Source organism: Cherax quadricarinatus, chromosome 35 (assembly GCF_038502225.1).
Source record: "Cherax quadricarinatus isolate ZL_2023a chromosome 35, ASM3850222v1, whole genome shotgun sequence".
Classification (NCBI taxonomy): domain Eukaryota; kingdom Metazoa; phylum Arthropoda; class Malacostraca; order Decapoda; family Parastacidae; genus Cherax; species Cherax quadricarinatus.
Genome location: NC_091326.1, coordinates 2,514,316 through 2,540,605, shown reverse-complemented (window position 1 = coordinate 2,540,605; position 26,290 = coordinate 2,514,316). Strand labels below are relative to the sequence as shown.

At 39.3% G+C, this 26,290-nt stretch overlaps 1 protein-coding gene across 1 annotated transcript in view; it reads right to left on the bottom strand.

The window, feature by feature from the left end:
• Positions 1–770: 770 nt before the first annotated feature.
• LOC128695201 (uncharacterized) overlaps positions 771–26,290 on the bottom strand; it is a 52,233-nt gene continuing 26,713 nt past the window's right edge. The window contains exons 7-11 of the mRNA XM_053785720.2: positions 24,965–25,120; positions 13,467–13,599; positions 10,329–10,488; positions 7,751–7,852; positions 771–3,936 (exon numbers count right to left, since the gene is read on the bottom strand). Coding sequence (XP_053641695.1) covers positions 3,895–3,936; positions 7,751–7,852; positions 10,329–10,488; positions 13,467–13,599; positions 24,965–25,120 — 593 coding nt within the window. The 3' untranslated portion in view covers positions 771–3,894. The remainder of the gene's footprint in view (positions 3,937–7,750; positions 7,853–10,328; positions 10,489–13,466; positions 13,600–24,964; positions 25,121–26,290) is intronic.

Genomic DNA, 26,290 nt, shown 5'->3' with positions numbered 1-26,290 from the left:
TCAAAATTCTGTAAGTGCATCTTAAACAATGTGAATACATCTATCATGTTTTTTAGACAGAGCTTATAATCTTGGTTTATAAAGCAATTATCGTTTTAACAAAACATGCTCTGTAAATATGTTATTGCAAGACCCCCAAGAAAACCAGTCTGACTATCACATAATTAATATATTTTATATTCATATTAAGTAATACTAATTAAATTTAAGTTGAACTAAGATAAGTTGGGAAGGATTAACCTAAATTATATTACATTAATTTTAGCAAGAGTAGGTGAGGTTGCTTAGTTATTTATGAAACAAAATAAAAAATTTACACACCACATTTTTCCACAAAAATACATCTTTCACGCATAACATGAATTTATGAAAAATATCTGTTTGGCTCTGTGAGGAAGTGGAACAGAATTCTTCCTCTGTGAGCCAAGTATGTTGTAAGAGGTGACTAAAATGCCGGGAGCAAGGGATTGGTAACCCCTTCTCCTGCATAAAGTTAAGAGAAACTTTTGTTTTTCTTTATGGGCCACCATGTTTCGGTGGGATACGGCTGGTTTGCTGAAAGAAGATTTATGTTTGGACAGTTTTGCGTATTTGTCCAACTGCCCAAACAGCACAACTCCATTCAGAATCGCTGGAAACAGTCATCTACAAATGATGCAATAATGATAATGACTTACAGCTAAAATGGTGACCTAAGTTCAGAAGGAAAATATTTTTCTTTTACTATAGTATGTATATTGCATCAAGCGTATAAATAATGTGCACATAAATGGTGCCATGTATGTAAAAGTATACAAGTTTTGAATGCTGCAGTGAGAAGGCTGGAGGCAGAGAAGACATCATATTTGAAAACTTCATGCTCAAAATTTGGAGCATACCTGGTTACCTGGAGGTTACCTGGAGGTTATTCCAGGGATCAACGCCCCCGCGGCCCGGTCCATGACCAGGCCTCCCGATGGATCAGGGCCTGATCAACTAGGCTGTTACTGCTGGCCGCACACAGTCCAACGTACGAGCCACAGCCCGGCTGATCCGGCACTGACTTTAGGTATCTGTCCAGCTCTCTCTTGAAGGCAGCCAGGGGTTTATTGGCAATTCCCCTAATGCTTGATGGGAGGCTGTTGAACAGTTTTGGGCCCCGGACACTTATGGTGTTTTCTCTTAGTGTACCAATGGCGCCCCTACTTTTTATTGGGGGCATTTTGCATCGCCTGCCCAGTCTTTTACTTTCGTAGGGAGTGATTTGTGTGTGCAGATTTGGGACCATTCCTTCCAAGATTTTCCAAGTGTAGATTATGATATATCTCTCCCTCCTGCGTTCCAACGAGTACAAGTCAAGTGCTTCCAAGCGTTCCCAGTAGCTAAGGTGCTTGACAGAACTTATACGTGCAGTAAAGGATCTCTGTACACTCTCTAGATCTGCGATTTCACCTGCTTTGAATGGAGATGTTAATGTACAGCAGTATTCCAGCCTAGAGACAACAAGTGATTTGAAAAGGATCATCATGGGCTTGGCATCTCTCGTTTTGAAAGTTCTCATTATCCATCTTATCATTTTCTTTGCATGTGCGATCGTGGCACTGTTGTAATCCTTGAAAGTGAGATCCTCAGACATTACTACTCCCAGGTCCCTTACATTATTTTTCCGTTCTATTGTATGGCCGGAGTCAGTAGTATACTCTGTTCTAGTTATTATCTCCTCCAGTTTTCCATAACGGAGTAGTTGGACATAAAAATAGTTGGGCATAAAAATTAAAAAAAAAAAAAAAAAAAAATGTGGGGCCATCAAGGGTTTAATTCAGAGGGCTAAGGAAAGGTTGAGGTGGTGTGGGAATATAGAGGGGATGGAGAGGGATAGGATGACAAAGGGATAGAAGGTTAAGTGGGGCAGAGATCGTCCCAGGAACAGTCGGAGGGGAAAGGTAAAGGAGATTTTGAATTTTAGGAGCTTGAGCATCCAGCAGGCTTGAGTGTTAAAAAGGAGTGAATGGTAACATTTGTGAAAGGATTCAAGGAAACCGATTAGCCAGACTTGAGAAGGGCAGCATCTGCAAAAGGAATCGAATGAATGATGGTGAATGCAATTCCTTCTTTGAATCACCCTGCCTTGGAGGGAGATGACTCGAGTTAAAAAAACAAGAGTGCACAACAAAAATGTGAAAGTATCAGAATGACCACAATTTTTCTGCATTATTACTCATCAGTACACAATATCTACAGGTGTGTGTCCCCTCACTTTATACCATATACACCGTGCATTCCAGGCTAATGGCAGCTGTATTAAGCTCAAGTCAGTCTGTCAACAATACTTCCACATAACAAGAATCATGAGTTCACTTTGTAGAGCACACCAATATCATATGGCGAATGTATATCGACAGAAGCGGTACATCGTGTAATAGCAAATTGACACCAAGTGAAAACAAATTGAACAAAGCAAGGAAAAAGTGTACCTGTAATTTCATACACATATACAGGTCACTATTAAATTTATTTCAAAGTTCCAAACGACATGAAGTTAAGAATTTAAATCAAGAATACTTGTGTGATTTGAACTAGTCTGAAGAGCTACAAAATGATTGTATAGGTGGATATACTCTCATCCATTTTAATGTATCATCTGTGTACACCGTTCTTTTCATGTTTACCAATGGACTGTCACGATCAAAATATAATATTGTAGTGACAAATGTATAAATTAGACATGTATAAGTTTGAAAATTTTTATTAGGATACATATCACTCACCAGGAGCTATTTCATTCCTAATAAAAATATCCAATGTTGCACACATCTAATTTCTACCTATTCTCATGCTAAAAAACTCCTCTGTCCTACATCCACTTTTTGAGCGAAGACTCATCTTAATGTGATCTACATGAAATACATCACAAAATATACATTGGGAACATTTACAAAACTTTCTTCATTTAATGGCACTTTATGAATGTTTAATGCCAATTATTTTTCTAAATTTTTAAAGTAAATCAAGAGTTTGCACTGATTATGAATAAGAGTCTAAAAAAAATACAATCTGTTTTTTTTTTACTACACAAGCCATCTCCTAACAAGGCAGGGTGACCCAAAGAAGAAAACACATTCACTATCATTCAACAGCTGCCTTGCCAAAAATACATGGGCATCAGAGTTCCAAGACTCTTCAAACTACCATAGTTCAACCCATTCTTCGATGCAAGTGCTGCACTGAGTTAAGTTGTCTCCTACTGAACGAATGGTGAATGCGTTTTTCTCTGAGTCCCATTAATCGGTGCGATGTGGCTGACGTGCTTAAAAACAATACAAGCAAGTCACTAGTTTTTTAAATAGAACTTTCTTACAGTGATAATTTTTCCCAATTTTTCCAAGTAATGTACATACTCAAAGAGCATACAGAAGAGATCATTGTACTGAGTGAAAAATACAAAATACAAAATTCTTAAGATAAAAGTTAAAGCCTTGATAATAACATCATTTACAATGGTCTTAGAATATAATTCCTATAATGACACACACAAACACTCATTCTTTCATGTGCAATAATGTACAACACTGTCCACTTCATTCATATAAAACAAAAGCTAATTTTAAAGATTTACAAAAAAATGACAGTAAACCTGTCTTTTTAATAAAATAACTAATAAAAACAATATTTTAAAAGATTATAAGGCAAATTTAATAAAGAAATACACATAATAAATATAAAAAAAAGTATAGTTTTCAAAAGTGTTAAAAATATACTACAGGAAATTCCTTCAAAACCTATTATCAAATTTAAAAGCACTTTAATGAGTGATTGAGCTAATATTTACAAGCTAATTAATATATTAAAAGCACAGTTACAAGGGTAACTGCTCCTTTAAAACTAAATATTTGTTGTAATTTTGGCATCTATTCTTCAATTGCTTCCAAAACTTTCATCTTGAAATACATCAATCTCCTGAAAAATAAAAATATGTACACTGCATTAAAAATGTATACTACGAAAAATTTAGCAAAGAAAAGTAATACATATTGCATACAGGTGCTCCATGACTTACGACGATTTGATTTATGACATTTCGAATTTATGATGGTGCAAAAGCAATTATATATATGTACACGCATATAGATACACACCCCTCTGGGTTTTCTTCTATTTTCTTTCTAGTTCTTGTTTATTTCCTCTTATCTCCATGGGAAAGTGGAACAGAATTTTTCCTCCGGAAGCCATGCGTGTTGTTAGAGGCGACTAAAATGCCAGGAGCAAGGGCCTAGTAACCCCTTCTCCTGTATAAATTACTAAATTTAAAAAGAGAAACTTTAGTTTTTCTTTTTGGGCCACCCTGCCTTGGTGGGATATGGCCGGTTTGTTGAAAAAAAAATACAGTGGACCCCCAGTTAACGATATTTTTTCACTCCAGAAGTATGTTCAGGTGCCAGTACTGACCGAATTTGTTCCCATAAGGAATATTGAGAAGTAGATTAGTCCATTTCAGACCCCCAAACATACACGTACAAACGCACTTACATAAATACACTTACATAATTGGTCGCATTCGGAGGTGATTGTTATGCGGGGGTCCACTGTATATATATACAGTATATATATACACACAGTATACACTGAGTATACCAGGAAAAGTGTACGGTAGGGTTATAAATGAAAGAATTAGAGGTAAGACAGAATGTAGGATTGCGGATGAGCAAGGAGGTTTCAGAGTGGGTAGAGGATGTGTAGATCAAGTGTTTACATTGAAGCATATATGTGAACAGTATTTAGATAAAGGTAGGGAAGTTTTTATTGCATTTATGGATTTAGAAAAGGCATATGATAGAGTGGATAGAGGAGCAATGTGGCAGATGTTGCAAGTATATGGAATAGGTGGTAAGTTATTAAATGCTGTAAAGAGTTTTTATGAGGATAGTGAGGCTCAGGTTAGGGTGTGTAGAAGAGAGGGAGAATACTTCCCGGTAAAAACAGGTCTTAGACAGGGATGTGTAATGTCACCATGGTTGTTTAATATATTTATAGATGGGGTTGTAAAGGAAGTAAATGCTACGGTGTTCGGGAGAGGGGTGGGATTAAATTTTGGGGAATCAAATTCAAAATGGGAATTGACACAGTTACTTTTTGCTGATGATACTGTGCTTATGGGAGATTCTAAAGAAAAATTGCAAAGGTTAGTGGATGAGTTTGGGAATGTGTGTAAAGGTAGAAAGTTGAAAGTGAACATAGGAAAAGAGTAAGGTGATGAGGGTATCAAATGATTTAGATAAAGAAAAATTGGATATCAAATTGGGGAGGAGGAGTATGGAAGAAGTGAATGTTTTCAGATACTTGGGAGTTGACGTGTCGGCGGATGGATTTATGAAGGATGAGGTTAATCATAGAATTGATGAGGGAAAAAAGGTGAGTGGTGCGTTGAGGTATACGTGGAGTCAAAAAATGTTATCTATGGAGGCAAAGAAGGGAATGTATGAAAGTATAGTAGTACCAACACTCTTATATGGGTGTAAAGCTTGGGTGGTAAATGCAGCAGCGAGGAGACGGTTGGAGGCAGTGGAGATGTCCTGTTTAAGGGCAATGTGTGGTGTAAATATTATGCAGAAAATTCGGAGTGTGGAAATTAGGAAAAGGTGTGGAGTTAATAAAAGTATTAGTCAGAGGGCAGAAGAGGGGTTGTTGAGGTGGTTTGGTCATTTAGAGAGAATGGATCAAAGTAGAATGACATGGGAAGCATATAAATCAATAGGGGAAGGAAGGAGGGGTAGGGGTCGTCCTAGAAAAGGTTGGAGAGAGGGGATAAAGGAGGTTTTGTGGGCAAGAGGCTTGGACTTCCAACAAGCGTGTATGAGCGTGTTAAACAGGAGTGAATGGAGACGAATGGTACTTGGGACCTGACCATCTGTTGGAGTGTGAGTAGGGTAATATTTAGTGAAGGGATTCAGGGAAACCGGTTATTTTCATATAGTTGGACTTGAGTCCTGGAAATGGGAAGTACAATGCCTGCACTTTAAAGGAGGGGTTTGGGATATTGGCAGTTTGGAGGGATATGTTGTGTATCTTTATATGTGTATGCTTCTAAACTGTTGTATTCTGAGCACCTCTGCAAAAACAGTGATAATGTGTGAGTGTGGTGAAAGTGTTGAATGATGAAAGTATTTTCTTTTTGGGATTTTCTTTCTTTTTTGGGTCACCCTGCCTCGGTGGGAGATGGCCGACTTGTTGAAAAAAAAAAAAAAATATACACACCCCTCTGGGTTTTCTTCTATTTTCTTACTAGTTCTTGTTCTTGTTTATTTCCCCTTATCTCCATGGAGAAGTGGAACAGAATTCTTCCTCCATGAGTCATGTGTATCATGGGAGGCAGCTAACATGCTGGGAGCAAAGGGCTAGTAATCCCTTTTCCTGTATACATTACTAAAGTTTAAAAGAGAAACATTTGTTTTCCTCTTTGGGCCACCCTGCCTCAGTGGGATATGGCCAGTTTGTTGAAAGAAGAAGATACTGGATCTATATAAATATAAAGAAAAGTCTAATATTACCAGCAGCCACTTATTTTTGGCCAAGGACAACAATGCATGGTAGGGAAATCCAGGAAATACCAGGGCTACTAGAAGTGCCTATATTAACATTCACCCACCTTGAAGCTAAGTCTAGAAGTGGAAGTGAATGAGCCTACTGAATAACATGTAAAACTACAAGTCAGCAAAGGTTTCAGTTCACATTTAAAAACATTTCTAACTGATTTTGGGATGCTGAATTCAAATCTGAACTTAAGTTTGCTCTGACATGTACTACTCTTGTTCCCAGAATCAAAATGAAGCTGAAAGGAAAGAGATTCGATGACATTCAAACCATCCAGAAAAATGTGACAGAAGAGCTCAAAAAACTTAGTTGAAGACTTCCAGCATTGCTTCCAATAGTATCAGAAATGTTGGGACAAGTGTGTACAATTTGAGAAAGATTCCATTCATGACAACAAGTCATAAAAATACTATTTGTCTGCTATTCTTTAAAATAAAGGCAAAGTCTTACAACTTTTTGTTCACCCCCTCATATGTATTATCAGGTACCAGTACCTCTTTCCTTACACCAAAGTAGATTTAAAGTATTTTGTGGTTCTTTTGAGAACTGTATTCTTTCCGTAACTGAGCAGTTGGAATTTATTGAACGAAGACAAATTCCAACTGCTCAGAGAGAAAAATTGAAGCACTCAAACTAGTTTCCATGGGGCCTCTAGAAATGTTGCCCCCTTCCCAACAAATGTCCAGGACAAGTGTATAGGTATCCCTCATTTTCGTATAGTAGTAGATAAGTTCTAGGCTAATGGCAGCTATACTACGCTCAATCAGGTCATCAGCATTTAATTCCACAAATAAAGAAACTTCAATATGTATGCACAGATTGAATATGGCGAATTTATTTAGCATAAATGGAATTACTGAAATGGGACATCACATAATTCAAAAGCAAATCTCTATGCAAATTCACAGAGTGAACTTGTTCAGTACATTATTAACTATTCTGGAAGAGGGAAGGGTGAAAAAGATTTTCAACAACACTGGATGATCACAAGTTTTTAGAGCCCCATTGTTTTACACATTCCATTTTTTTTATTATCTGTTCAGGTGCCAGATTGAACAAGACCACCAGATAATGTTGGAATCTAAATAATTGATTTTGGATATTCAGTGATCTAATGCATATACTGACTGCTAGATAATCAATGATTCACTATGTATATACTGTATTGTGTACAAGGACTTACATTCAAAAGATCCTTAAGAGCAGAGCAATTTGTACTCTGAATAAAAATATCCATAAGGTGGTTGAGCAACACTGATGCACTCCGGTCACATGTTAATTTCACCTGTAAGAAAATACATGTCTGAGTCTATTCTTTCTTAAACATACTGTGAACTAAAAATATAATGCACCAATGCAATGTTGTGGTACCAGGCTGTTGGGTAATTATCTCCAGAAATATTTATTCATCAGTATATAAGAGAGAAGTGAAAGTTTATAAATTAGAGAAGATAGTTAGGGAGAAAGATAGATTAGAGTATGAGTAATGAGAAAGGGTTAAAGGAGGTATGAGGTAGATTTAAAAATGCAGTGTTAGAATGTGCAGCAGAAGTTTGTGGGTATAGGAGGGAGAGTACAGGAATGAAGAGGAGTGATGAGGTAAAGGTGGTAATGGTAAGGGAGAAAAAGTTGGCATATGAAAGGTTTTAACAATGCAGAAGTTATATACTAAGGGAGGAATATATGGAGAGTAAAAGAGGTTAAAAGGATGGCAAGAGAGTGTAAAAGGAGAGGTAATGAGAGAGTGGGAGAGGTTTTATCAACAAATTTTTTGAGATAAAAAAAGTTTTGGAGTGAGATCGACAAGTGGAAAAAGCCTAGAGAATGAATAAATTTAACAATTGAAAACAAGAGAGAAGAGTCATTACATTGGGAGGTGGAGGTGCTGGGAGATGGAGGAAATATTTTGAGGAACTGCTGAATGATGAAGACAGGGAGGCAGTGATTTCTTGCAATGGGTAGAATGAAAAGGATTAATGAAAGAGAGAGGAAGATACCTAGACTTGCAAAGAGAATGCATAGTTCCTTCGTATGAAGAAAAATGGGGTGAAAGAGAGTGTAAGAATTATAGGCAAATAAGCCTGTTGAGTATACCAGATAAAATGTATAGTTGAGTTATTACTGAAAGAATTATGGGCAAGACAGTGGATTGCAAAGAAACAAGGAGGTTTTTAGAAAGGGTAGATGTGTAGACCAAGTGTTTACATTAAAGGATGTAAGTGAGCAATACTCAGATGAAGGTCAAGAACTTTTCATTGCATTTATGGACCTAGAAAAGGCATATGATAGGGTGGATAGGGGAGCAATGTGGCGATGTTGCAATGTATGGAGATTAGGAGGTGTGAAGTTGCCAAAAGTACTATTCAAAGGGCTGAGGAAGGGTTGTTGAAGAAGTTTGGACATTTAGCAAGACTGAAGAAGAATAGAATGACTACAAGGGAGTATAAATCTGAGGTGGAGAAAAGGAGAGGTAGGGGTCATCCTAGGAAAGGTGGGAGGGAGGGAGTAAAGAGGCTTGGACATTCAACAAGCTTGTGTTACACACTGTTGGAGTGAGAGCAAAGTAACATTTATGATGGCATTCAGGGAAACTGATTAGCTGGACTTGAGTCCATGAGGTGGGAAGTACAGCCTGCACTCTGAGGAAGGGGTGGACATGTTACAGTTTGGAGGGGCATCTGAAGTGTGATGTCATCGCTCTTCTGGCAAGACAGTAATTGAATGAGTTACAGTAAAAGTGTTTTCTTTTTTGCCAGGTCATCCTGCCTTGGTGAGAGATGGCAGGGATGTTAAAAAATTAATAAATTTAATGTTTTCAGATATTTGGGAGTTGACGTGTCAGCGGATGGATTTATGAAGGATGAGGTTAATCATAGAATTGATGAAGGAAAAAAGGTGAGTGGTGCATTGAGGTACATGTGGAGGCAAAAAATTTTATCTATGGAGGCAAAGAAGGGAATGTATGAAAGTATAGTAGTACCAACACTCTTATATGGGTGTGAAGCTTGGGTTGTAAATGCTGCAGCGAGGAGATGGTTGGAGGCAGTGGAGATGTCCTGTCTAAGAGCAAAGTGTGGTGTAAATATTATGCAGAAAATTCGGAGTGTGGAAATTAGGAGGTGTGGAGTTAATAAAAGTATTATAATGTCAGAGGGCTGAAGAGGGGTTGTTGAGGTGGTTTGGTCATTTAGAGAGAATGGATTGAAGTAGAATGACATGGAGAGCGTATAAATCTGCAGGGGAAGGAAGGCGGGGTAGGGGTCGTCCTCGAAAAGGTTGGAGGGTGGGGGTAAAGGAGGTGTTGTGGGCGAGGGGTTTGGACTTCCAGCAAGCGTGCATGAGCGTGTTAGATAGGAGTGAATGGAGACAAATGGTATTTGGGACCTGACGATCTGTTGGAGTGTGAGCAGGGTAATATTTAGTGAAAGGATTCAGGGAAACCGGGTATTTTATATAACCGGACTTGAGTCCTGGAAATGGGAAGTACAATGCCTGCACTCTAAAGGAAGGGTTTGGGATATTGGCAGTTTGGAGAGATATATTGTGTATTTTTATAAGTATATACTTCTAAACTGTTGTATTCTGGGCACCTCTGCACAAACAGTGATTATGTGTGAGTGAGGTGAAAGTGTTGAATGATGATGAAAGTATTTTCTTTTTGGGAATTTTCTTTCTCTTTGGGTCACTCTGCCTCGGTGGGAGACGGCCGACTTGTTGAAAAAAAAAAAAAAAAATTGCAAAAAATATTCACCACAACTTACCTTGCCATCACCATTGAGCATGATGCAAGGCGTATACAACTGATGAAGATGCAGATATGAAGAAGGCAGATATATTGACTCCGAAGCAATACTATCCATATAAGAAAAAAACTCCCTGAGTTCAGTGATGCTCATCTCATCTTGGCTGCTATCCACAACTCTGAGAAAATGCCAAAATAATCATGATATCAACATGACAATGATAAAATAGTACCAGATAAATTTTTAAAGAGAGAATGTATTTACAAAGAGCAATGTGACCACAAATGCATTTGTGGTCACAGTGGTGCCTATGCTAACCTTCCTATGGTATAGAAATATACCTAGTTGGACGAATCTTATTGTGGCTAGTTGGTCCAGTGGCTAATGCGACGGTCTGGAGTTTTGAGACTCTCTGATCGCGGGTTCTATCCCCGCCCGTGGTATGGTTTGCTTGCAATCGTGTCATTACAATTTCGTGAGTCAGCAATGCAAGAGATCCAATCATTTAAAAAATTTCAATAATATATAAGATTAGCACTTCTGTCACAGTGCAGATCATCTAATGTTTCCATTTTACACCCATATGACAGGATGGTAGTACAGTACTTCCTTGGATGGCTGCCATTTACCTATGTACCAACCTACTAACCCTATCTCACTTTCCAGAATTACAGGATTGTCCCTCTTCTTCATGAAAATGGTTTCCTGAGATCTGCATCAAATGTGCCCTTGACTTCCAGTATTTTTTTTAACACACTGGCCATTTCCCATAAAGGCAGGATGGCCCAAAAAAAAAAAAAAAAAACACTTTCACCATCATTCACTCCATCACTGTCCTGCCAGACTGGCACCGTACTCCAGTTCAAAACTGCAAATATTCCCACCTCTCCTTCAGAGTGCAGGCACCCCCACCTCCAGGATTGAAGTTCAACTAGTCATTTCCCTAAATCCCTACATAAATGTTACTTTGCTAACACTCCCAAAATTAGGTCTATAAAATGCTCTCTCTTCATTACAATTACTTGCACATTACATGATTTTTTCAGGGACCAAATAGGAGCATATGGTAAAGGTTCCCTGTGTACCAAACCAGTCAGTCATTACACCAATAACTCTCAAATGCCTAGCTTTCTAAGAAAAAACTTTTCACTGCATCAAACAATATCCCATCAAACTTCATACTTGCTCAATACTTGGAAATATAAACACATATGCAGTATAATGTGATCCTTTATTGACAACATTTTGCCCACACAGTGGGCTTTTTCAAGTCACAAACAGATCTACCTGGGGTGGAAGGTACATGAGTATTTATAGTCAGGTTCAGAATGCTGGGTCAGGTAGAGAATGCTGCATCTGATGATCTACCAAGTGGGGTTATAGAGTCTAAAATCTTGGGTAGCTTGGAAGGGAGACTGGATAAGTTTGTGAGCAGACCTTCTGCAGTGTTCCTCTATTCCTAAGTTCTTATGTGGGATAGCGATGAAGAAGTTTCTTGGCAAGTGGTTCAGCTATGTTATAGAAGCCATTGTTCTGGTTGAAGTTGCTGGATATAGAGATAAGCGATGATTCCAGGATTCTTCGGTACTGAGTGTTGTCCTCTCTGGCGATAAGTCTTGAGTTTCTGTAGTTTATTAAATGGTTGTGTGAATTACGGTGTTGTACACAGGCATTTCTTGTATCGTTAGACCTGCTTGCGTACTGGTGTTCTGAAATACATGTTTGGAGGTCTTTTGATGTTTCACCCACGTCATTACAAGGGATTATGTATACCCCTGCAGAGGATGGAAGCTTGTCCTGTCTATTACTGGTAATGTCCCTGACTGTCGTGGTTGTGGAGGTAGATACTTGGAATGAGGTATTGGAAAAGATGTTGGAAACGTGTTTGGCAATGGAGTTGGTGGGGAGGACTATGTATCTCTTCTCGGCAGTGTCTTCTCTGGGTGTGTTGAAGATGATTAATGCCCTTCGTCTGCAGTCTCTGATGAAGTGATGAGGATAGTGAAGTTTGGAAAATACATGTACTTGTTCAATTATAGTGCATTCTTCTTCAAGGAACTCATTGCTGCAGATTCTGAGTGAGCGCAGGAAAAAACAAATAAACGAACATATTATACTGCATCTTCTTCTTTCAACACACCGGCTGTATCCCACCAAGGCGGGGTGGCCCAAAAGGAAAAATGAAAGTTTCTCCTTTTACATTTAGTAATATATACAGGAGAATGGGTTACTAGCCCCTTGCTTCCGGCATTTTAGTCGCCTCTTACGACACGCATGGCTTACGGAGGAAGAATTCTGTTCCACTCTCCTATGGATATTATACTGCATATGTGTTTATATTTCCATTGTGTCGGTATTTTATACCATTTATTTCCATGCTTAATACTTTTCAGTCACCACCAGCTCCTCTTGATAAAAAAGTCAAAAGAAATTACTGTACAAAAGTTTGAGTAAGATATGTATAGTACACGAAATTAATGATATAGATGGAGAAAGACAATCACCAAGATGGAACATAAATAATGAGGAAGTATATCAGCGCAAATCATCAGTTTGGACATAATGAAGAAGGAAGATAGCTAATGAGGAAGAAGACAAGCAAGATGGGTAATAAATTAGAAGACAAGCAATTAAGAAAGAGTAGCATCAAGATGCAAATGGGAATTTTGTTCACAGAGGATGATGGAGTTCACAGGGTCATTTAAATTGTAATATCTACGCACTTATGGCAAGTGAATACAGTACAGGTCGGCCATCACTAATCCGGCAATCAGTTATCCAGTTCCATCAGTAATCCAGCACTAATTTCAGCTAGCATAATTTCAAATTTCATCATTATACTGACTCAGAAATTGTGCAGATGGTTGTAAATCCACAGCAGCAAGCCAGTGGAGGAGAAACCAGTTATGACAATGAGGATGATGTAGCAGAAAGTCTCTACTGGTAGGTTAATTAAATGTATTACCTAACCACTCGGTAATCTGGCAAACTCGCTAATCTGGCACACTACAGGTCCCAGTGATGCCAGATTAGTGATGGCCGACCTGTATTTCCTTTAAGTCACTTTGCCTTGGTGAAAATCAACTAATCGGTAAAGAAAACCGTCTGTCCATTTCTCTAATTAAGTACCAAGTAAGATTCCAGAGATTTACCAACCTTTCCCACACATGATGAATGTCCTTAAGAGTACTTTTTAACACTAATTTAGGCTTTCCTCTTGCATTAGGAGGAGAAAATTCTATTATTTTACTTGGTGGACGTATATAATATGTGAAGTGCATCTGATTCTCTGAAAAAAAAAAAAACTTGAATTACTGTCAGTAGAAAGAAAAAATAAAATATTAACAATATACTATAACACTGATCAAGTGAAAAACTGTAAAGTAGGAAATATCTATCATTTATTTAAAAAGATATGCTGCAATAAAGGAAAACCTGCCCACTCATTAACCCTTAAACTGCCGAAGGATCAAAAATAAATGTGCTCCCAATGCCAGAGATCTGAAAAAAAATTCCAAATAATTCTCCTTGATTTTAAATTTGAAATAAGACTAAAATGGGTGAAAGGTGATAGGTACTTACGTCGGTGGTTGTCAAATGGTAACATCCACTTGCTGCATGAGGCAATTACTTTTTTTTTTGTTTTTAATATTCATGTTATCTTTCTTTTTTTCCTAGTTATAATAGATCATATTTGTTATATCTATATTTATATATCACATTTTACTTATATTTATTGATCAGCAACACTAACACTTATATTTATTGTTAGGTAACACTAACACTAACTAAGCTCTATTCACTTGCTGAACAATACATATTTACTATTGTTGTTCATCCTTTTGCTGCATATATTCTATGTACATTATGTATGCACTGCTCACTTTGATATTAGAAACGGAGCTCGTGGAACTCCTTGAAACAGGGTTCCATGCAGAGTGATATTTCACAGGTTTTACACACACATCTGGTGTCCTGGTTCTCTTCAGCTCTTTTCGTCCTCATAACACAAACATAGCACCTCTTCTGGGCATATGTTAGGTAATGCTTATCAGGCCCCAGACGAGTGGGAATTTGACTGTTCATGCAGTAGTGGCCCAGGAGGTGTAATCTGGTATTTAATGGTGATTTGGCTGATGACAGCCATAGTGAAGTTCTTGTAGGTTGGTTTCTTGCCAGTCTTTATATGGTACACATTATATGCTTTGAGCATGGCAATATCGACAAGGTGGAAAAACAATTTGATTTACAACTTGAAATGCCTACACACAGTCCACAAAACCGACCTGCACATCACATTTGTCTACAAATGCATGTTGTTAGTATACTTAGTCACAGCAGCACTCATCCTCACTGCTTAGATCTTGGCCAGAACAACAAGAAAAACCTCAATTTCCACTTTATTGTTGTGGTTTGTTGCCGGCTGGGAGACCCCTGAGGTGGAAGGCATGCAACCATCAGCATTTGGGCCGTTTTAAGGGATGTTTCCAGTGTCGCTTTCACAAATGAGTACTGAACTCAAATAACTCCAAGTCCTTATCACTATCCTTAGTATTAGTGTCATCCGAAGAGTCAAGTAGACAGTTAATCCTCCTTGGAATAACCATTTCACAAAGATGCTATATGGTAATTAATGTAATGGCTTCCACTATCTCCCACAATGCCCCCCCCCCCCACACACACACACACCACGATCTTTTTTATATTGTGTACACCCACAGCACAGACCCATTTTTTTTTATGTTAACCTAACCCAGTCAAACACAGCCATTTTGGAGGTGCTAGAAGTTAGGCATAAACTTACTTCATCGATAATTTTCCAATTGGCATAAACTAACATCAAAGGCTGTTTAAGGGTTAATGTCTATTACAACACAGAAAAAATTAGACAATTCACAACAGCTGTCTCATATGCAGGTATATGACAGTAATTTTGTTTTAATATAAATGTAGCTATAGATGTATGGTAAGGTACTTCTTAAAATTCCATGCTCCAGGAATATTTATGGATTGTAACTCAGGGACCCAGATGGAAATAAGTCATTGTTTAACTTTTTTATATTTATCCTAGAATAAATCTACATACTGTACTTTTTATATGCCCATAGCATTTGTGTCCCCTGAAGACCATTGTAAAACAATGGCCTTCAAGGCATTCCTAACAGTACCACCATATAGATTTGACTGCAGTATCAGTACTAATAAAATGGTAAAGAAGACTATACAATAACACACATAGGTGATGGTGTTTATGTAATATTTGTACATACGGTATACTATATGCAGAAATATGGAGTTACAGTATTTTTTATTATTATTTATTATCACACCGGCCGATTCCCACCAAGGCAGGGTGGCCCGAAAAAGAAAAACTTTCACCATCATTCACTCCATCACTGTCTTGCCAGAAGGGTGCTTTACACTACAGTTTTTAAACTGCAACATTAACACCCCTCCTTCAGAGTGCAGGCACTGTACTTCCCATCTCCAGGACTCAAGTCCGGCCTGCCGGTTTCCCTGAATCCCTTCATAAATGTTACTTTGCTCACACTCCAACAGCACGTCAAGTATTAAAAACCATTTGTCTCCATTCACTCCTATCAAACACGCTCACGCATGCCTGCTGGAAGTCCAAGCCCCTCGCACACAAAACCTCCTTTACCCCCTCCCTCCAACCCTTCCTAGGCCGACCCCTACCCCGCCTTCCTTCCAATACAGACTGATACACTCTTGAAGTCATTCTGTTTCGCTCCATTCTCTCTACATGTCCGAACCACCTCAACAACCCTTCCTCAGCCCTCTGGACAACAGTTTTGGTAATCCCGCACCTCCTCCTAACTTCCAAACTACGAATTCTCTGCATTATATTCACACCACACATTGCCCTCAGACATGACATCTCCACTGCCTCCAGCCTTCTCCTCGCTGCAACATTCATCACCCACGCTTCACACCCATATAAGAGCGTTGGTAAAACTATACTCTCATACATTCCCCTCTTTGCCTCCAAGGACAAAGTTCTTTGTCTCCACAGACTCCTAAGTGCACCACTCACTCTTTTTCCCTCATCAATTCTATGATTCACCTCATCTTTCATAGACCCATCCGCTGACACGTCCACTCCCAAATATCTGAATACGTTCACCTCCTCCATACTCTCTCCCTCCAATCTGATATTCAATCTTTCATCACCTAATCTTTTTGTTATCCTCATAACCTTACTCTTTCCTGTATTCACCTTTAATTTTCTTCTTTTGCACACCCTACCAAATTCATCCACCAATCTCTGCAACTTCTCTTCAGAATCTCCCAAGAGCACAGTGTCATCAGCAAAGAGCAGCTGTGACAACTCCCACTTTGTGTGTGATTCTTTATCTTTTAACTCCACGCCTCTTGCCAAGACCCTCGCATTTACTTCTCTTACAACCCCATCTATAAATATATTAAACAACCACGGTGACATCACACATCCTTGTCTAAGGCCTACTTTTACTGGGAAAAAATTCCCCTCTTTCCTACATACTCTAACTTGAGCCTCACTATCCTCGTAAAAACTCTTCACTGCTTTCAGTAACCTACCTCCTACACCATACACTTGCAACATCTGCCACATTGCCCCCCTATCCACCCTGTCATACGCCTTTTCCAAATCCATAAATGCCACAAAGACCTCTTTAGCCTTATCTAAATACTGTTCACTTATATGTTTCACTGTAAACACCTGGTCCACACACCCCCTACCTTTCCTAAAGCCTCCTTGTTCATCTGCTATCCTATTCTCCGTCTTACTCTTAATTCTTTCAATTATAACTCTACCATACACTTTACCAGGTACACTCAACAGACTTATCCCCCTATAATTTTTGCACTCTCTTTTATCCCCTTTGCCTTTATACAAAGGAACTATGCATGCTCTCTGCCAATCCCTAGGTACCTTACCCTCTTCCATACATTTATTAAATAATTGCACCAACCACTCCAAAACTATATCCCCACCTGCTTTTAACATTTCTATCTTTATCCCATCAATCCCGGCTGCCTTACCCCCTTTCATTTTACCTACTGCCTCACGAACTTCCCCCACACTCACAACTGACTCTTCCTCACTCCTACAAGATGTTATTCCTCCTTGCCCTATACACGAAATCACAGCTTCCCTATCTTCATCAACATTTAACAATTCCTCAAAATATTCCTTCCATCTTCCCAATACCTCTAACTCTCCATTTAATAACTCTCCTCTCCTATTTTTAACTGACAAATCCATTTGTTCTCTAGGCTTTCTTAACTTGTTAATCTCACTCCAAAACTTTTTCTTATTTTCAACAAAATTTGTTGAGGCCTTGAATTATTATTATTATTATATTCATGAGGAAAGCTCTAAACTTGTAGGTCATACACATGGTGGAATGGAATGTCCAATTCCTTGGAACAAAAGCCCATCACCATCATCAAAGGACCTCCCTTAAGAGCCTTCGAATAATAACAAATTTAGATGATCTTATATTTTTAGCTCCCAAAGAGAATGATTTACAGCAAACAATATGACATATATTAATGCAAATATACACATAGTATTTAGCTCATCACCATACACATATATACATATACATATTCTCCTCAAAGCCAAAATATGCAACATTCTATATGGCTGACAATAACTGAAGGTAGCTGTGCCTTCTTCAGTCCAGTACAGTACTGCATTATTTTATACTGTACTATTACATATGAGTGGGACTGTTGCAGTTCAAAGGTTATTCAAACTGTGATGCTTCTAGGAAGAGAGCTATTTAATGAATGATGGAGAATGGTCTTCCTTTTTTAGGTCACTCTACCAAGGTTGAATATGGCCAATATAAAAATAATATTTTTCTATTTTACTGTATATTACAACAGACTTTACATTATTTTTAAATTTTTCATATTTTCCATCAATTCTGATATATGTACTTGTTTTGGCTATTTTTCATCATGCATATATATACATGTATATGTATATGTATATTTATATGTAGTAGGTTGGTAGACAGCAACCACCCAGGGAGGTACTACCGTCCTGCCAAGTGAGTGTAAAACGAAGCCTGTGATTGTTTTACATGATGGTAGGATTGCTGATGTCTTTTGTCTGTCTCATAAATATGCAAGATTACAGGCATGTCTTGCTACTTCTACTTACACTTAGGTCACACTACACATACATGTACACATTTATTTATACACACTCATCTGAGTTTTCTTTGATTTTATCTTAATAGTTCTTGGTCTTATTAATTTTCCTTTTATATCCATGGGGAAGTGGAATAAGAATCTTTCCTCCGTAAGCCATGCGTGTTGTAAAAGTCAACTAAAATGCCGGGAACAATGGGCTAGTAACCCCTTTTCCTGTAAAGATTACTAAAAAGAATAAGAAGAAGAAAATTGTCAAAGTGGGAAGTCTGAATGTGCGTGGATGTTGTGCAGATGATAAGAAAGAGATGATTGTGGATGTTATGAATGAGAAGAAGCTGGATGTCCTGGCTTTAAGTGAAACAAAGCTGAAGGGGGTGGGAGAGTTTCAGTGGAGAGGAATAAATGGGATTAGGTCAGGGGTTTCAAATAGAGTTAGAGCTAAAGAAGGAGTAGCAATAATGTTGAAGGATAAGCTATGGCAGGAAAAGAGGGACTATAAATGTATTAATTCAAGGATTATGTGGAGTAAAATAAAGATTGGATGTGAAAAGTGGGTTATAATAAGCGTGTATGCACCTGGAGAAGAGAGAAGTGTAGAGGAGAGAGAGAGATTTTGGGAAATGTTGAGTGAATGCGTGGGGAGTTTTGAATCAAGTGTGAGAGTAATGGTGGTTGGGGATTTTAATGCTAAAGTGGGTAAAAATGTTATGGAGGGAGTAGTAGGTAAATTTGGGGTGCCAGGGGTAAATGTAAATGGGGAGCCTTTAATTGAGCTATGTGTAGAAAGAAATTTGGTAATAAGTAATACATATTTTATGAAAAAGAGGATAAATAAATATACAAGGTATGATGTAGCACGTAATGAAAGTAGTTTATTAGATTATGTATTGGTGGATAAAAGGTTGATGGGTAGGCTCCAGGATGTACATGTTTATAGAGGGGCAACTGATATATCGGATCATTATTTAGTTGTAGCTACAGTTAGAGTAAGAGGTAGATGGGAAAAGAGGAAGGTGGCAACAACAAGTAAGAGGGAAGTGAAAGTGTATAAACTAAGGGAGGAGGAAGTTCGGGTGAGATATAAGCGACTATTGGCAGAAAGGTGGGCTAGTGCAAAGATGAGTAGTGGGGGGGTTGAAGAGGGTTGGAATAGTTTTAAAAATGCAGTATTAGAATGTGGGGCAGAAGTTTGTGGTTATAGGAGGGTGGGGGCAGGAGGAAAGAGGAGTGATTGGTGGAATGATGAAGTAAAGGGTGTGATAAAAGAGAAAAAGGTAGCTTATGAGAGGTTTTTACAAAGCAGAAGTGTTATAAGAAGAGCAGAGTATATGGAGAGTAAAAGAAAGGTAAAGAGAGTGGTGAGAGAGTGCAAAAGGAGAGCAGATGATAGAGTGGGAGAGGCACTGTCAAGAAATTTTAATGAAAATAAGAAAAAATTTTGGAGTGAGTTAAACAAGTTAAGAAAGCCTAGGGAAAATATGGATTTGTCAGTTAAAAACAGAGTAGGGGAGTTAGTAGATGGGGAGATGGAGGTATTGGGTAGATGGCGAGAATATTTTGAGGAACTTTTAAATGTTAAGGAAGAAACAGAGGCAGTAATTTCATGCACTGGTCAGGGAGGTATACCATCTTTTAGGAGTGAAGAAGAGCAGAATGTAAGTGTGGGGGAGGTACGTGAGGCATTACGTAAAATGAAAGGGGGTAAAGCAGCTGGAACTGATGGGATCATGACAGAAATGTTAAAAGCAGGGGGGGATATAGTGTTGGAGTGGTTGGTACTTTTGTTTAATAAATGTATGAAAGAGGGGAAGGTACCTAGGGATTGGCAGAGAGCATGTATAGTCCCTTTATATAAAGGGAAAGGGGACAAAAGAGACTGTAAAAATTATAGAGGAATAAGCTTACTGAGTATACCAGGAAAAGTGTACGGTAGGGTTATAATTGAAAGAATTAGAGGTAAGACAGAATGTAGGATTGCGGATGAGCAAGGAGGTTTTAGAGTGGGTAGGGGATGTGTAGATCAGGTGTTTACATTGAAGCATATATGTGAACAGTATTTAGATAAAGATAGGGAAGTTTTTATTGCATTTATGGATTTAGAAAAGGCATATGATAGAGTGGATAGAGGAGCAATGTGGCAGATGTTGCAAGTATATGGAATAGGTGGTAAGTTATTAAATGCTGTAAAGAGTTTTTATGAGGATAGTGAGGCTCAGGTTAGGGTGTGTAGAAGAGAGGGAGACTACTTCCCGGTAAAAGTAGGTCTTAGACAGGGATGTGTAATGTCACCATGGTTGTTTAATATATTTATAGATGGGGTTGTAAAGGAAGTAAATGCTAGGGTGTTTGGGAGAGGGGTGGGATTAAATTATGGGGAATCAAATTCAAAATGGGAATTGACACAGTTACTTTTTGCTGATGATACTGTGCTTATGGGAGATTCTAAAGAAAAATTGCAAAGGTTAGTGGATGAGTTTGGGAATGTGTGTAAAGGTAGAAAGTTGAAAGTGAACATAGAAAAGAGTAAGGTGATGAGGGTGTCAAATGATTTAGATAAAGAAAAATTGGATATCAAATTGGGGAGGAGGAGTATGGAAGAAGTGAATGTTTTCAGATACTTGGGAGTTGACGTGTCGGCGGATGGATTTATGAAGGATGAGGTTAATCATAGAATTGATGAGGGAAAAAAGGTGAGTGGTGCGTTGAGGTATATGTGGAGTCAAAAAACGTTATCTATGGAGGCAAAGAAGGGAATGTATGAAAGTATAGTAGTACCAACACTCTTATATGGGTGTGAAGCTTGGGTGGTAAATGCAGCAGCGAGGAGACGGTTGGAGGCAGCGGAGATGTCCTGTTTAAGGGCAATGTGTGGTGTAAATATTATGCAGAAAATTCGGAGTGTGGAAATTAGGAGAAGGTGTGGAGTTAATAAAAGTATTAGTCAGAGGGCAGAAGAGGGGTTGTTGAGGTGGTTTGGTCATTTAGAGAGAATGGATCACAGTAGAATGACATGGAAAGCATATAAATCTATAGGGGAAGGAAGGCGGGGTAGGGGTCGTCCTCGAAAGGGTTGGAGAGAGGGGGTAAAGGAGGTTTTGTGGGTAAGGGGCTTGGACTTCCAGCAAGCGTGCGTGAGCGTGTTAGATAGGAGTGAATGGAGACGAATGGTACTTGGGACCTGACGATCTGTTGGAGTGTGAGCAGGGTAATATTTAGTGAAGGGATTCAGGGAAACCGGTTATTTTCATATAGTCGGACTTGAGTCCTGGAAATGGGAAGTACAATGCCTGCACTTTAAAGGAGGGGTTTGGGATATTGGCAGTTTGGAGGGATATGTTGTGTATCTTTATATGTTTATGCTTCTAGACTGTTGTATTCTGAGCACCTCTGCAAAAACAGTGATAATGTGCGAGTGTGGTGAAAGTGTTGAATGATGATGAAAGTATTTTCTTTTTGGGGATTTTCTTTCTTTTTTGGGTCACCCTGCCTCGGTGGGAGACGGCCGACTTGTTTAAAAAAAAAAAAAAAAAAAAAAAAATATGTATATGTATATGGATATCATGTACTGCCAAAATAACTACAATGTTAAATACTATTCTGTGCATTATGCCTAGAACAGATTAACTTGGTGGCACTCGATGTATGCACAAGGCTTATTCCTCTAAGAAAAAGGAGGAGTAGATGCAAAATAGAAAGAGACAGGCACTCCCCTTACAGGCGACGGAAAAGAATAACAGAGCGGCTAAAAGAGGTCAATATATCTGAAATGCGTAGGGAGACACTGGTCAGAGAAATAGCAAACATCGAACTTAAGCTAAAGGAATCTTATAGGAGTCAGGAATCGCGGGAAGAACTAAAAGCCATAAATGAAATCGAAAGAAACCCAAAGTATTTCTTCGCCTATGCCAAATCAAAGTCGAGAACAACATCCAGTATTGGGCCCCTACTTAAACAAGATGGGTCCTACACAGATGACAGCAAGGAAATGAGTGAGCTACTCAAGTCCCAATATGACTCAGTTGTTAGCAAGCTGCTAACCAGACTGAGAGTCGAAGATCAAAACAAATTTTTTATGAGAGAGCCACAAAATTTGATTAACACAAGCCTATCCGATGTTATCCTGACGCCAAATGACTTCGAACAGGCGATAAATGACATGCCCATGCACTCTGCCCCAGGGCCAGACTCATGGAACTCCGTGTTCATCAAGAACTGCAAGAAGCCCCTATCACGAGCCTTTTCCATCCTATGGAGAGGGAGCATGGACACGGGGGTCGTCCCACAGTTACTAAAAACAACAGACATAGCCCCACTCCACAAAGGGGGCAGTAAAGCAACAGCAAAGAACTACAGACCGATAGCACTAACATCCCATATCATAAAAATCTTTGAAAGGGTCCTAAGAAGCAAGATCACCACCCATCTAGAAACCCATCAGTTACACAACCCAGGGCAACATGGGTTTAGAACAGGTCGCTCCTGTCTGTCTCAACTATTGGATCACTACGACAAGGTCCTAAATGCACTAGAAGATAAAAAGAATGCTGATGCAATATATATAGACTTTGCAAAAGCCTTCGACAAGTGTGACCATGGCGTAATAGCGCACAAAATGCGTGTTAAAGGGATAACAGGAAAAGTCGGTCGATGGATCTATAATTTCCTCACTAACAGAACACAGAGAGTAGTCGTCAACAGAGTAAAGTCCGAGGCAGCTACGGTGAAAAGCTCTGTTCCACAAGGCACAGTACTCGCTCCCATCTTGTTCCTCATCCTCATATCCGACATAGACAAGGATGTCAGCCACAGCACCGTGTCTTCCTTTGCAGATGACACCCAAATCTGCATGACAGTGTCTTCCATTGCAGACACTGCAAGGCTCCAGGCGGACATCAACCGAATCTTTCAGTGGGCTGCAGAAAACAATATGAAGTTCAACGATGAGAAATTTCAATTACTCAGATATGGTAAACACGAGGAAATTAAATCTTCATCAGAGTACAAAACAAATTCTGGCCACAAAATAGAGCGAAACACCAACATAAAAGACCTGGGAGTGATCATGTCGGAGGATCTCACCTTCAAGGACCATAACATTGTATCAATCACATCTGCTAGAAAAATGACAGGATGGATAATGAGAACCTTCAAAACTAGGGAGGCCAAGCCCATGATGACACTCTTCAGGTCACTTGTTCTATCTAGGCTGGAATATTGCTGCACACTAACAGCACCTTTCAAGGCAGGTGAAATTGCTGACCTAGAAAATGTACAGAGAACCTTCACGGCGCGCATAACGGAGATAAAACACCTCAATTACTGGGAGCGCTTGAGGTTCCTGAACCTGTATTCCCTGGAACGCAGGCGGGAGAGATACATGATTATATACACCTGGAAAATCCTAGAGGGACTAGTACCGAACTTGCACACGAAAATCACTCACTACGAAAGCAAAAGACTTGGCAGACGATGCAACATCCCCCCAATGAAAAGCAGGGGTGTCACTAGCACGTTAAGAGACCATACAAACTATTGCCCTCTGGGTAATAGTTTGGGCAATCCCACACCTTCTCCTAATTTCCAAACTACGAATTCTCTGCATTATATTCACACCACACATTGCCCTCACACATGACATCTCCACTACCTCCAGCCTTCTCCTTCTTGCAACATTCACCACCCATGTTTCACACCCATATATGAGTGCTGTTATAACTACACTCTCATACATTCCCCTCTTTGGTTCCATGGACAAAGTTCTTTGTTTCCACAGACTCTTAAGTGCGCCACTCACCCTTTTCCCCCTCATCAATTCAATGATTCACCTCATCTTTCATAGACCCATCTGCTGACATGTCCACTCCTAAATAGTATCTGAATACATTCACCTCCTCTATACTTTCTCCCTCCAATCTGATATCCAATCTTTCGTCACCTAATTTTTTTGTTATCCTCATCACCTTACTCTTTCCTATATTCACTTTTAATTTTATTCTTTTACATACCCTACCAAACACATCCACCAACCTCTGCAGCCTCTCTTCAGAATCTTCCAAAGGCAGTGTCATTAGGAAAGAGCAACTGTGACAACTCCCACTGAGAATACAACCATAAAAACCACATGAAAATACACCGCAAAGTCGCTGTTTTAAACCAAAAATAGTTTTTTTTTCTCATTATGCACTGCGTGCTGCAGGATTTTTTTTATACGGCACACTTGCCACACAGACCCATTCTCCCATATCTAAGCCCAAATTTACCACTCACAGCTTATGTGAATGAGCTGAGCTCATGGCTTAGTACAACAGGACTGACCCTGGCTTCAAAGCAGTAGTACAACGGGACCAACCCTGAAAAGATTAAGTCACCACTTAATAACGATCCAGGACAGACCAAAATGTCATCTTAAGGTTCATCTCCAATTTATGAATTAGTTGTAAATTGTTTCAGTCATGGTATTGTTACTTTTATTCTTCAATTAATACCTTTATCTTTTTGATGAGAGGGTACTGGACAAGAACGACCACTCCACACTCCAGCTATCCACATCAGAGCATTCTGCTGTATCCCATATTTTGTGATATAACAGCCAAATGATCCTTGAAGCCATTCAACAACTGCATGATGAATTAATTCTCTACCTGAAAAAGACCTCATAATCATAAAAAAAACTAAATAAATAAATAGCTGGTATATTACACATCTGATAATCAGCATGTATGCAAAACTGAGTACCTTTGAATCTTCATATGAATAAACACTGTGTGCGCTCACGCACGCGCACACGTATGCACACGTGCACGTACACATGCACACACAGGTACACACACACACACACACACACACACACACACACACACACACACACACACACACACACACACACACACACACACACACACAAAACTCATGGAGACAATAACAGATGCAATCTTCCCACCAGGATACCAGATCATGAGGAAAGATAGAAGGGGCAGGGGGGGAGGTGGGGTTGCTCTGCTCGTAAAAAACAGATGGAAATTCGAGAAAATGGAAGGAATAGATGAGACGGGAGAAAGAGACTACATAGCAGGTACACTTCAGTCTGGGGAACACAAAGTGGTCATTGCAGTGATGTATAATCCACCACAGAACTGCAGGAGGCCAAGAGAGGAATATGAAGAGAGCAACAGAGCAATGGTGGACACACTTGCTGAGGTGGCAAGAAGAGCTCACTCCAGCAGAGCAAAGTTGCTGGTTATGGGGGATTTCAACCACAGGGAGATTGACTGGGAAAACCTGGAGCCACATGGGGGTCCCGAAACATGGAGAGCCAGGATGTTGGACGTGGTGCTGGAAAACCTCATGCACCATGTTAAGGACACTACCAGAGTGAGAGGGGAGGATGAACCAGCAAGATTGGACCTTGTGTTCACCCTGGGCAGCTCAGACATTGAGGACATCAAGTATGAGAGTCCCCTAGGAGCTAGCGACCACGTGGTTCTGTGCTTTGAATACATAGTAGAGCTGCAAGTGGAGAGAATAACAGGAGTAGAATGGGAAAAGCCTGACTATAAAAGAGGGGACTACATAGGGTTGAAGAACTTCCTGCGGGAGGTCCAGTGGGACAGAGAACTGGCAGGAAAGCCAGTAAATGAAATGATGGAATATGTAGCAACAAAATGCAAGGAGGCAGTGGAAAGGTTCATTCCCAAGGGCAACAGTAACAACGGGAAGACCAGAACAAGCCCCTGGTTTACCCGACGGTGTAAGGAGGCAAAAACAAAGTGCAATAGAGAATGGAAAAAGTACAGAAGGCAGAGAACACACGA